The 13,309-nt window shown below is 39.1% G+C and overlaps 1 protein-coding gene across 1 annotated transcript in view; it reads left to right on the top strand.

Annotated features, from left to right (window-relative positions):
• Positions 1-12,281, top strand: part of MTX2 (metaxin 2) — a 31,697-nt gene extending 19,416 nt beyond the window's left edge. The window contains exons 4-10 of the mRNA XM_066189873.1: positions 5,523-5,595; positions 6,901-6,977; positions 7,751-7,843; positions 8,553-8,591; positions 8,997-9,122; positions 9,783-9,859; positions 11,792-12,281. Of these exons, the coding sequence (XP_066045970.1) occupies positions 5,523-5,595; positions 6,901-6,977; positions 7,751-7,843; positions 8,553-8,591; positions 8,997-9,122; positions 9,783-9,859; positions 11,792-11,999 (693 nt within the window). The 3' untranslated portion in view covers positions 12,000-12,281. The remainder of the gene's footprint in view (positions 1-5,522; positions 5,596-6,900; positions 6,978-7,750; positions 7,844-8,552; positions 8,592-8,996; positions 9,123-9,782; positions 9,860-11,791) is intronic.
• The last annotated feature ends 1,028 nt before the right edge of the window (positions 12,282-13,309 follow it).

Raw genomic sequence — 13,309 nt, 5'->3', positions numbered from 1 at the left:
AGATATTTGATTAATTTTGTAACAAGTGTCACCTCAAAGCTTCCTATCAGCCCTGTTCACATAGTTACCAAGACCTTGTTCTCTCACAGCAAAAATACAAACTTGTTTGCTCCACCTGATTTTGAAAACAGAGTGGCTCACTCTGTTCTCTGTCAGAATAAGGCAGTGCAGTACAAGCCATAGTCCTGTGTGGATCAGTGTGCAGTGGGGCAGGAAAGGCACCGAGAGGCTTCCCCCATACTTTTCTTAAATTCATTGTCCACAATTGTCTTTCTTCCCTACTCTGTAACAGTAAATATTGGGAGGGTAGGGAAGGACAGACATTAGTAATCTGGTTGCATCTGTTTGCCTCCCTCTTACACCTTTCTCATAGATGTGCAGAAACCTTCCATGTCTATCTACGTTTAAAGTCTCCCATTAAAAACAAGGTGCACAGGGGCAGTAGCAGCAGTGTAGACTCAATGGTTTCAGTCTGGAAAAAGAGAAGTATCATTGCTAAAAATGTATTTTTCACATTTCTTCCTTCACTTTCTGCGTTTTAGGTAATGCTACTGCTAGAGAGGCTGGAAGAGTGTTAGAGAGGAGACTGTTAGACTGCAGGAAAGAGTCAGAGAGCACATGTGGGAGAGAAGCTGACAGACCCTATTAAGCTAGATCTTTATTTTTTAACGCCTTTATCTGTTTCTTACATTAACCTCATCCAAAGAAAGAATGCACTTTTTTCTTCCAGTGCTAGAGGAGATCCAAGTTGAGGCCTGTAGTGTCACCCTCTTCGTTCTTTGGTAGTACACTTTTTTTTTTTCCCCAGAGGAGAAGGGAGTTGGAAATTTAATGCTGTTACTTGGAGCTACAGGCATCTTTGTGAGGTAGGACAGGCTGTACTCAGTTAAATGTCCTGTTTCTAGTTTTGCTGTTACTGTCTTGCTTGCCATTTTTGGGTGAATTTTCACAAGGGTGTCATTGACTAGCTTGTGTGTTACTTGGAATTCAGTTGGCCCCTTCAGTCCTTTTTCTTTTATGTTGATCAGCCAAATTTATCATGTTAACAATAATCTCTGATGTACTAGAATAAGCCTGGGCCCTTGATCTTTCAGATTGCTCAGCTTTTGATTCTGTCTCTTTGAAGGGGTGTAGATATCTTCATAAATCTCAGCAAAACTGCACTGGGGTGGTTTCGGCCTTCAATCTCTTACCCAAAAGCACTCAGAGGAGCTGAGCACACTCCCATTTGCTCACAGAGAAAGATTTCTCTCACAAGAAAAGCAAGGGTAACTTGCTTGCTCAAACTGTGTATGTGAGGTACCCAAAGGGAAACAAGATGTTCTGAGCTGAAGTAATCAGTGTTCCGTGGCATCTTTTATCAGAGTTGGAAGCCATGGTGGTCTCATACCATCTGCACACCAAATGTGCTGGTTCTTGACATTCTGCTTGAGTGGTCAAAAAGGTAACAAATCCTCCCTTGATCTCTGGGCTGAAGTGTGTAATGAGATAAAGACTCAGAGAAGCTGCTGCTTTGTCCTGTATTCTCTCTCTAGGATTTCTTTGATCTGTTCCAGTTTCAACTGTTTTGGTAATAGCTCATGGCACTTACTGTCTAACATCAGTCATTGTCTAATGTCTAGCATATCTTGTTGAATGCATCAGAAAAAAATTTCAAGATTTTCTGGCAGTGGATATTTATAGGAATGCATTGGTTATGATCCTTGTCCATGTTTTTTTATAAAAGAAACTCTAATTTCCATAAATATGGAATGCATTCACTGTGCTTGAAAAGTCAAAACCACCTGTCTTGTTAATGCTAATAATTTCCAAAGCCTGTCAGTTACATCAATGAAAGAATGATGTTACTCATAGTAATGCAAATTGCAAGGCTTATTTTTTAGGCTGAGCCCTCCTAATTTGGGATAATACTGTCTTCTTTTACTGATTCACATGAATTTTTTAATTGACTTGAAGGGTGTCCAGTGGATCATTAGTTTAAACTGTAGCAAGAAGTGGATACTGGCCTACTTCTCTGGTTAATGATTAGTTAAGCAGTGTAGATTCAATGAGGATGAAATTTGTCTTATACTATGGACCTTTCATTTATTTTGCTGCAGAACATTATGTAAGGAGCACTTAAAGTTGAGCAGCTCCTGCTTTGGATACAAGTTACATCTCATAATAGACAGACATACTGGTCTTTTTATTCCCTGAGCTTCTGTCTTTTTAAAGATGTAACAGCAGGGGTTTTTAAAACATTCTTTTCTTAGGTTGATTTTATATTATATTTAGTTTATACTATTAATATTACGTACCACATTACATATTTAGGTTTATTTCATCACTCATCTTAAAGCCAACCCTACATATAGACAAAGACTAAAGTGGAACAGGTCATGGCATGGGGTTGCTGTAAGGGGTTGCTGGAAGAAGCTTTGTGAAGCTGCTGAAGGGGCAGCTCCAGTAGTCAGTGGTCACTGTTTCAGAACCTTGCAGGAAGACTGATGTGTAAATTCAGTACTGGATGGGTTTATCCAGTTTGAAGCCTGAATCATTCTTCTCAGTGTCAGTCCTGGTCTCCCATCAGAACTGAAGATGACTATTCCAAGGAAGTTTTCTCAGGTTTTTGATTTGGTGTTTACTTTAGGGTCTTCTTAAATTTTTTTTTAATTTTGATTTTTTTAACTGAGGGTAGGCGAAATGATTTCTAACATTACTAGAATCTGTGCTCTATTGTGAAGAGTAGCAAACATTTTTATACAGTTAATATTTATTTCCACAGTGAGCTCAAATCTAGTTCATCCTTCTCTTTCCCCTTTTCTTTACAAAGTTCAAAAAGGCATGTGAACCCAGTTTATTTTTGAAATTACAAAATGTCAGCGTATTCTCAATCTCCTTTCTACTAGGCCAGAGACTGAGGTGGAATTTCCCCTCCAGTGTAATGAGAGTTGATATTCCCTGGTTGGTGGATGTTTATTGAAGAGGAAGAGAGAAAGAAAGGTCAGATGTGATGAAAACTAAACAGAAAAGATTTTCAGAGTCACAAACTATTTTTTGTAGGAACCTTGTGCTACATAGGAGCCTATGTACAATACAGTATACAGTCGGCAGTAATATGAAGCAACTCCTAAGTGTTCTACAGGCATGTCTCATTTTTGATATGTTGAAATGAATAAGTAAAAACAGTTCTCTGATTCACCTCCCGTTGCTTAAATGTGTCTCTGCGTTTGCAAACTTTTCACTTATTCATGTGTTGCCCTAACTACAGTGCAGTTCAGACTTTCTTTCTCTCCTAAATTTGCAGCTTGAATAGTACATGGCAGTTACAAAATCCATCTCTGAAGAATTGCAGAGTTAATTTAGTGCCTTACTGTGAAAGAAATTAATTCAGCAAGCCTAGACCAGTGATGAAATTCTTTGGAGCTGTTGTTTGGTGCCGTCTGTTCCACTGCAGCACAACACTGTTGAGAATATGGTGTTAGCTACTGGTAGAGCTTTCAGAAGAATGAAGGCTGTGTGCCAGTTGAGTTGGTGTATATTTTTGGTGTCCAGCAGTGGTGTAGGAGCATGTGTGTGATCTAAAGTCTGCGTTCTTGTCTCTTAACTGTTTCTGAAGAAGTTGCATATGAAGCCCCAGTTTGGGTAGAAGGCATGATACATGTAACAGCAGCTGGAGCAGCATGGACATTGCCAGGTCCTGCAGAGCCAGTGGGAAAAGGAAGAAATCTAGGACTGGAACAGACCAATGCCTTAAATTACTGAAGAATTAGTCCTTGGGGTATTCTTACTGTTTGCGTGGAGTTTGTGGTGCCAAGGTAGCAAGATACTCAATTTTTGATTTATTCTGATGGGAGCACAGACTTGGTAAGTGATGTGCTGTGAAATGTGGTCAGTGCCTTGTATTTTCTTTGTGATGGCTGCATCCTTAAGCAGTAGTAGAGATTCTGTTTCTGATGAAACGCTCTGGAGGCCAATTTCTTGTTTAATAGTGCAGGACTTGAATTATTTGGCTGACGTTGACCATGACTACTACCTTATGTATCTATCTATGTCTTTGTCTGTATGTGTGTGTACAGTAATTGGCTCCCTAGCAGAGCTTTAAGATAGTTTGGCTTAGTCAAAAGATGCAGAACTCTGTGTTTCTGATATATTTTGTAGAGCCATCAAAATTCTGAGGTGGGCTCTTGTCACCTGTGATGAATGTCTTGTGTAGCAGTTTGTGATCATAATTGCTTTCTTTAAATCGAGATTCGGATTTGAGTCAGTTCATCTAAACCTGCAAGAGCCAAATATTGTAATGGATTGTTCAATTCTTCAGTTTGGTGTGAAAAAGACCAACGTTTTTGGCTTTTTTTCCCTGGATTGGTTTAGAGTTTGGAAATAAAGGCCTTGAAGAGCACAGGTGAGAGGAGGAGAGCTGTTTGGGTTATTTTTGTTTCCTTGATACTACAGAAACCACAAAGTTAGGAACAGGGCTGATGACAGAGTTAGTTCATGACTTAAGGTTTCATCTGGTGCAGAGATGAGCAAATGTTAAGGTTTAGGTTGCTTTTATTAGCAGCTAAAGCTGTGACAGCGTGGTTTACTGCCAGATCTTGCAATCTGAAGAGCAGGGAGGAGGCTTGTATAGAAAGTGCTGTGTTACAGCAGCATTTTTCTTCATGGTGGGAGCCTTATTGCTCTAGGCCTTTTTTACCTCAAGTTGTGTTGTATGGATAGGCAGTAGAATAATTTTGGAATCTGGAATTGTGACCTGTCTAATTGCAGACACAAAATGAATGATAGGACTGAGCTGAGTTGTGAGAGTCTCTAGAGATTAAGAGATTCCTTATTTGCCATGTTCTGTCCAAACTGCAGATATTTTTCTTGACATTTTGGTATTTCAACAGAAACAGCCTATGGATTTTGTGGTAGTGGCAGGTGCTGACAGAAATTGTTATCCTTCTGAGAAAGCTTTGAATCTAAGAACACAGATAGAAGGAAACGGTAAATTGATCACTTATGCTCTCCATGATTCCCATAAATTAAAAGTAATACTTTGTCCCAAACCAGACTTGTGCTTTGACAGTATCATAGAGCAAAATTTCTGGCAGCTATTGTAATTGTAATGTGGGAAGGTGCCATATGTGTTTGCCATGTTACACAACATTACCTTGACTAGCCAGCGTTAGCCAGGAGAAATGAGTACTGTGGTTTTCAAAAGGGGCAAAATGTCACTCAATTTTGTACAGCCACAGCATTAATTGTGTTTGTCAGATACTGCTTCTTTGGCCATCTTGAAAAAGCAGTAAAAATGGACGAAACTGCATTAGAAGAATTCCAGTCAGTGTTTCAATGATAAACAGCTGTCTAATGAAGTTAAAATGCCTTTGTTTTTCTTTTACATACCCTTCTTCTTTCTTCCTAAAAACAGTATGCAGGGAACTATTCTTCATAAGCGTGTGCTAGGAACCAGCTAACACAGTCAGATGTATTGAGAACACCACATTTGTTTGCCACTGGTGTATTAATGCTTTTCAAATGCGACTCTTTGTTTCCAGGCCTTTCTGCAAATGTGCAATCTGCCAATCCGGGTGATTTGCAGGGCAAACGCCGAGTACATGTCCCCATCTGGTAAGTGTGGCCTTCATTTAGATTACTGTGTTACACCTCCATTTCGATACCATGGCAACTAGGCCTTGTCTCGCTGATAACAGGCGGGCAGTGCTACTGTGTGTGGGTTGCCTTTCCCCCTCCTCCCCAGTGCAGTTTCTCCTCTGCAAACAATCAAAACAGTGAAATGCAAAGTAACATTGGCACAATGTGTAACAGTACCTGTATACACTGTTCACACAGTTCAGTGCCTGGTGGAAACCTATCAAATGTCCTCACTCAGAAAGACATATGTGTCCAAAAGTGGCTTTATTCTGCATCCAGGGAATGTTCCAGGAAATGCCGTTATATTTTTCTGTTCCTGGAGCGAATCAGTACTGGAAAAAGGTTCTCTTTTGTTACTCTATGTGGGAGTTGATGGCCAGGATACAGGAGACCAAAGGGTGCATTGTTATTATTAAGGGTGACAGGTGATTTTCAGTCTTCCTCAGATCTATGAGACTGTCTGGAAAAAAATCCAAACCCACCACCAAAAAGTTAAGTATTAGAAAGGTACACAGCCTATTTTTGTTGGAGGTGACTGCCTAAAAATGCCCAGATGCCAGCTTCAGAATATTGCCTAAAGATCAGAAAGAGTTACCGAATGCAAGGTACCAAAGTCTGGCGACCCTCGCACTCTGTCCTAGATTTTTGTTTTGTGAGGAGCTCCATATTTACTGATCACCTGGCTCTGGCTGATGACTGCCACGTGGAAGGGCCTGTCAGTATATGTCTGCCAGCTATATGAGTTCTGCTGCTGGTACTGATATTTTTGGTTAAAGCAGTGAAATGAGGCTATTTTAAAAATACACAAAACCAACAGTTGCTTGGCAGGAGTAAAAACCCAGCAAAATATGCTGGTATATTAATTATTTTTTTAGTAAATAGAGCTTTGAAATGCTGCATCCAGGCACACAGGAACATCTTGCATGTGCAGGACTAGGGCTGGTGACAGTTACATGCTATGGCTTCTCTGCTGCCCACACCTCATGCTCACACTTGCTGGCATCTAATGTTGTAATTTAGGTCTGAACGCTTCCTTCTTCTTCCAAAAACAAGGAGCACAAGAGGGAAAATGATACTGCTTCAATTTTAAATGTAGGAAGAATCACATGTATTCTTTTTGCCTTTACTCCTGGAGTCCTTTGCTGTTTTTACTTGCTTTTACTCACCTCGTTTCCTTTCTTTATACTGGTTTAATGGTAATTCAGAGAAGGTTTGCATTTCTTCCTTCTCTCTCGCCATCGCCCTCTGTCTCATTACTACAATACATTTCTCCTTTTACAGGCAAAGTACCCTTTATTCATGTGGGAAATCAAGTAGTATCTGAACTTGGGCCCATAGTCCAGTTTGTAAAAGCCAAGGTAATAATACATTGTTTTCGTTAATTAATGAAATTAATTTAGTTTAATTTAACATAAGTGAATGTTAATACTGCTTAGCATTGCACTGATTAGTGTGCTTTTCTGGAATGTTACTGAATTGGCTAAAACAATATAGGAATCTAGTGCTGTTTTAAAAGAAAGATATGGTGAAACAGGAGTTTGTGAGGTGAAAATGTTTTTCTTTGCCGTTTCCTCAAATCTGCAAGTAAATTCGATGCAGGATAGCTGCATACCAGTGCCAGTTCCTGAGACTGTTTCTCTACATGCTTTGTCTCTGGGTCTCAAACGTCTTAAGCCCAGAACTGACTGTCTGAAATCCTGAAATGTCAGATACTATCCAAATTTGTCTTTATTTTCCCACCCCCCAGCCCTCCCCTCTACTTTAAAAAATGCTGTGTTTTCACTAAGAAGTTGAATCTGTTTCACAGATGTAAATTTGTGTTTACTTCTTGCCATAGGGATGCACTAACCAGGAGGTTGTGTACTCAAAGTGTTTTCATCTATAAGTGATAATTGTCTAAATTTCTTGTAGATTGGCTTAGATGTCTTATAAATTAGTTACATTATGATGATTTGGTTTTAATCAAAGAGGATGCTGTATGTAAAAATTTCATATGTAATTTGTTACTGAACTATGTAAGAGATTAGGATCTGAGCCAAGGCTCATTGATGTTAAAGGTCCTTGGGTCATATGTTGTGGAATATTCCAATACCCATTCTTACATGTGTGTCTTTTTTCTTTTCCCCATTAGGGTCATTCTCTCAGTGATGGATTGGATGAAGTTCAAAAAGCTGAGATGAAAGCCTACATGGAATTGGTCAATAATATGCTCTTGACAGCAGAGGTACACCAAACCCTAGTTACTCCACACTCTTACAAAAGTGACTGTAGGCAAGAAAGCTTTAGGATTTTTCCCTGTAGTGGAAATAATACTGTTCTTAGATTAGGTCATCAGCTTTTGAGGTGAAGGAGACAGGAATAAATGCTCTTACACTGTGGATTGCTTGCTGACCTGTTCCTGTAGCCACGTGTGATTCCCCTCACCTATGTCAAGTGTGTCACACAGCTGTAGAAGTAACTGACCAGAAAATACCAGTGGTTCTTGGGGCCCTACTGCACCTCCTGGCTGGCCAGGCACGCCGCTGTCACTGTCCCCATGTGCACACTATGCGTGGTGGGAGCCTGGGATCCTCTGTGCTGTGTGGCCAGTGCAGGTGACTCAGTCCTGGTGTGGAAGTGGTGTTAGAAGCAGTGGGAAGATGCAGGTGACTGAGAAGCTGAGGGCTGGTCACCTGTGCCTTGACTTGGGTGTGGTGTGGGCAACAGGAGCAGGCTTTTGGTCTCAGCTTACTTTTGGTGCTGCTGAAGTAAGGACTAGGAACTGGGCTTTTGCGTTCCAGTTTTAATTTCTTTTGTACATCAAAGGTCTAAGAGAACAAATGAAATGGAAATTTTAATCTAATTTAGAAAAGAAAATTCTTCTAGTGAAAAATAATTGTCTCTGTATTCTCCTTTATTAGGAAGTTCTAGTAAGTGTTTCTTTCTTTTCCTAGCTCTATCTCCAGTGGTGTGATGATGTTACAGTAGAGGAGGTGAGTGGTTCCACAGCATTTATCATAATTAAAATTTAATGAGAAAACACTTTTGCTCACAACTGCAAGTCCCTACTCATAAATGAAACATGGGGGTTTATACCACTAATGATAAAGTCTTTTCACTTTAATTTCACTTGCATGCGTATTTTAGGGAAGCTATGTTTCTGGAGGGAGCTGACTGCAGAGTTGATACAGGTTTTGTTTATGTTTCTGAAGTAATGGCTTTAAATAGTTATGCTGCAAATGGTGGGTTCTGTACAAATAATTACAGCATACACACAACTGCTTTTCTCTTTTACAGCTCCTTTTCTGAGAGAAATGTTTAAATATTAGCTGTTTTCTTTAAGAGGTATTTGTATTTTCTTGTATTATAACTCAGTACCTTTCTGTTTTTCAACAAAGATTACTCACCCAAGGTATGGCTCTCCTTACCCGTGGCCCCTTAACCGCATTTTGTCCTATCAGAAGCAATGGGAGGTCAGGCGGAAGATGAAAGCCATCGGATGGGCTGGAAAGACACTCGAACAGGTAAGTGTGAAAAGTGAACCTTATTGTTCACCCTGTTTTCCTTTTGGTGGTGGGTGTGGGTTTTTTTTTTTTTTTGTTTTTTTTTTTTTTTTTTTTTTTTGTTTTTTTTTTTTTGTTTTTTTTTTAATCGGCACTGGAGAGTAGCATGTTCCTGAAAGAGATGTACTGAAATGTATATTCTGTTGTTTAAGCATTATCAGGAGTCACGTATTTGCCTCCAGCAGCAATACATCTTTAATTATGTGCAACCTGATGGGGTGGGAGGAAGGATGTTTTGCCCCGAGTGTACAGCTCTGTCATTGTTAGTTTAGGCCGTAGTCCTGAAAATAGGTTCTTAGTTCTGTGCCCTGCTTCCTGTGTGATGCTGATAGGCACTCTTTGTTGGATTGTGGCAGGTTGTGAAGTTTAAGTCAGTACCTTACCATTAAGCTTAGTAATAAATATTATGGGAAGCACTTAATCAGAATTGCCTTACATCAAATGTTAGATTAAATAACACTTTGCTACCTGCCTGCTGTGTAGGTTTGACTGACTTTAACAGCTTTTGATATTCCAACATGTTATGTTCCTTGTTCCCGCTGTCGGTGCAAGTAGAGCAAGCAGTTTATTTCTTGCAGTGGTGTTAATTCCTGTCAATATGGATCTTACGTGTTTTCATAGGTGCTTGAAGATGTAGATCAGTGCTGTCATGCTCTCTCCCAGAGATTAGGAACACAACCATATTTCTTCAATAAGCAGTAAGTTACTCTTCATTGAAATATTGCATCCAGCAATATGAGATATAGGTATATATCCACATAAATACAAATATATTTATATAAAACTCCTATTTTATTTTAATGTTGTGTGATTAGTTGCAAAAATAGAAATGTGTGACTGGAATCTGAACATGAAATTTCAGGAATAAGTATTTAAAGGTTTTAAGGGAAAGCTTTTGTAAGTTTGTTATATTTATGATTTTGTTTTAGTCCTGCTTGTCTTCTCTACAGATTCCACCACATCTTATGTAGGCTACAAATGCACATTTTTCTATAGTTAGTTTCTTATTAAAAATTATACGTTTAAAGCTTTACTTGTATTTCATGGATAACATTCTCTTCTAGAGGAGTGAATATATGTTGTGCCAACCTGATCAGGACAGCTTGTCTTAACACCAGGAGCAGTTCTGAATGAACTGAATTAGCATGAGGGTGCCTGTGAGTTCTAAGAACTGGGGGAAGAGCTAGCTGGTCCACAAAAAACTAAATGCAAAGTGAAAACCAAGATTCACATTGCCAGCAGAGAAAAAAGAAATGATCTGACCTCTGTGGAATGTCCTCTGCTCTCACTGGTTTCTTTCAACTGCAATATGCTCTTTTAATTTTTTTTTTCTCTCCAATAATTGACTATTTTTGAAATGTTACAGACTTAAATTACATCATCTTAGCTCCCTTTTGTCTCCTGTGCATAGATCAGTCTAGAAATGCTCAGGTCTTGATTTCAGTTTACTACATTAGAACAGGGTGATGTCTTTGAATGGCAGCATTTGGTTACTTTTCTGTTACTCATCTTTTGTCTGGATTAATCTGTTCTAAGTTGAGACTAGCTGGGTAGTGTTAATTCAGAGGATACAGAAATGTGCCTCATAGAAGACGATTTTAAATTGCGTCTTCTCCTCTGATTATTAAACATAGTATCTCTTAAATTTTCTTTCTGTATTTCTAAAGAATTGTAACTTGGGGAATTTATGTTGGTTGGTTGTTAACCCGGCTTTTTTGATACAGTTTGAACCTTTAAATTTTTTAGCTATTGAATTTTTTAGCTTTGAAATATTACTAAGAAAGTATGTGTTTTTACTCCAGTTGTTTTCAGTCTGTGACTTGTCTGAGTCTTTGAGAGGTAGATAAGAAAATCAGCCTGTTTCTGACAAATAAAATTTGTTGTGCAGGGGTCCATATCTCCACTGGAGAGTGCTTAGTGGTCCACAAATAGATGAAAATTTTAACAGTTAGGAAAGCTTCATGCTGCACACATTGAACATTAGTAAAGGGGGACTCTGAAGTTATTAATATATTCGAAACAAAAATTATTTTTACATGGACTACTTAAAGGTCCAAGGTGACAATTCAGAAAGGTCATACCTAAAACATTCCCAAAATATCTGTTTTCTTCTGTGTAATCCCCTTTCAGAAAAGAGGTGTTTCCCGCTGCTGCCACCACGGAACTCCCTTTCTTGTTGGTTGAATAGTTCCAAACTGTTGCAGAGCACAAGAAAAGGAATGGGAGTTGTAAGCTTCCACTTGTCTCCTTTTTTGCCCCCCTTGTAAGGTAATAGTTGGACTTTTTAATACACGTTGGCAGAAGAAAAAGAGCCACAAAAACACCTGATAAGCATTTGCCCTTGTTACTGGACTAAAAGGTGGAGCATGGTTTGAAACTAGATCAGTAATTCTGTCTGATCTAAGACATGTTATTTCCACATTTCCAAGCTCCCTAAAGCAAGAAAAATGCCATCCTGCTGACAGGCAGGGTTCTTAATATACGCTATACACAGATTTCATACATTTGGTTAAACCTTGCTTGATTTCATCCCAGCTCTTAGACTGTATGGCTATCTAAAGGTTACTCAGAACAGCATGGTGTTTTTGATCAGGACTTGTCTTCCAAAATATGTGTTCTTTTTTTTACAGACCAACTGAATTAGATGCCCTGGTGTTTGGACATCTGTTCACAATCCTCACTACTCAACTAATCACTGATGAACTCTCTGAAAAAGTGAAGAACTACAGTAATCTCACAGCGTTTTGTCGGCGAATAGAGCAGCAGTACTTTGAGGGTCGTGAGAAAGACTGCTCTACCACTGCAGCCCGATCTTCCAAGAGGTCCTTGCTGAGATAAGCATGGTGCTTGGGGTGGATCACATTGCAATTTTGGGTTTATCATTGTTCAAGAAATTGATTTTGAGAACGGAAATGTGCGTGCGCTTTTTGAAGCTGCCAAATCCTTCAGGAGTGAGAAAAAATGTTATATACAGTTTTTGTTGTAGAATATACTGTGCACATTTAAGCTGAAATGTCTGTATGAGCATTTCCATTTTAATAGCCTGTATGCCACTTACTGTAAAGTGCCCTTGGAAAAATATTGTGTCTGTTTCAAAAAAATAAAAACACTGAAAGTTTATCTCTGATCTTTCTAAATGCCTTTTTTACTAAATTTAATGTCTGTGTAGTTCATGAGTGGGATCCTTTTGACAGGACACTTGGAAAAAAGTTGTCAGCTAATTAGAATTATTAGGCTGGGAATGAAAGTATGCATTAGAGATATTAAAGTTTGTCTGCCTCAGCTAAAACTTACTTAGAAGTTGGGTGAAAAAAAAGTCTTGGAGCTCTAGCACACAACTCATGTGATCGTAGTCAGTCAGTTCTCATTTTTATGTCAAAAGTAGCTTCTGGCTGTCAGTCCTTCATCTTGTGTGTGTCTTGCCTCTGCTTTTATCTGTAATTCACCTTTGATTTATTTATTATAATTTTTTTCTTCCTGTAGTTTCCCAGTTTTAATTCCCAGCTTGTCCTGCTATTTATTTAAGAAACTAATTTGCTAGGTAAGTGTCTGCCTCACTGTTTCCACTTCCAGTATGTTAACATCGCTTCTGAACTTTGATCTACTGGATGTGGTTCTCATAGAAAAAGGGCTCACTGTGAGCCTGTGGCTGGCATGTCTTGGTCCTTCTGCCTCCACATTATTCTTGGTACATGCAGCGACAATGATACAGAAGTAAACAAGGAAATATCACTGTGGTGCTACAAAATCTCTGGCAACACTGAACTTTTCAAGGGAGAGTTCTTGTGTGTAGGCACAGACTGATCTGACTAGTATTATTTCAAGTGCATTAAATGGCACTACTCTGTTTTGCTGTGTCAGTTGTACTTGATCCTTTTCCAAAAGCACCACCAGGAACATGCTGGTGGAAGAAACAAACCTTGTGCACCCAGGAAGTCATGGGCACAACTGGGAACCAGCTCAGGCTGTTTGGCTTGTTGGAAGCATTGTGTTCTTACTTTGAAATATGTTCTTTTGACTATATGCTTCAGTGTCAGAATACTTAATGGTTTGAACTGGTTATACAATGGTCATGAGGTTTTGGCTGCTTTTTCCTTCTCTCTTAAAACTGAGCAGAAAGCAGCTGCATGCCTTGGACTGGCTGTGAA

The sequence above is a fragment of the Chamaea fasciata genome, unplaced genomic scaffold, assembly GCF_029207755.1.
Source record: "Chamaea fasciata isolate MVZ Bird 193981 ecotype frontalis unplaced genomic scaffold, bChaFas1.0.hap1 SCAF_8, whole genome shotgun sequence".
NCBI lineage: Eukaryota > Metazoa > Chordata > Aves > Passeriformes > Sylviidae > Chamaea > Chamaea fasciata.
This window is presented reverse-complemented; position numbering and strand designations above follow the sequence as displayed.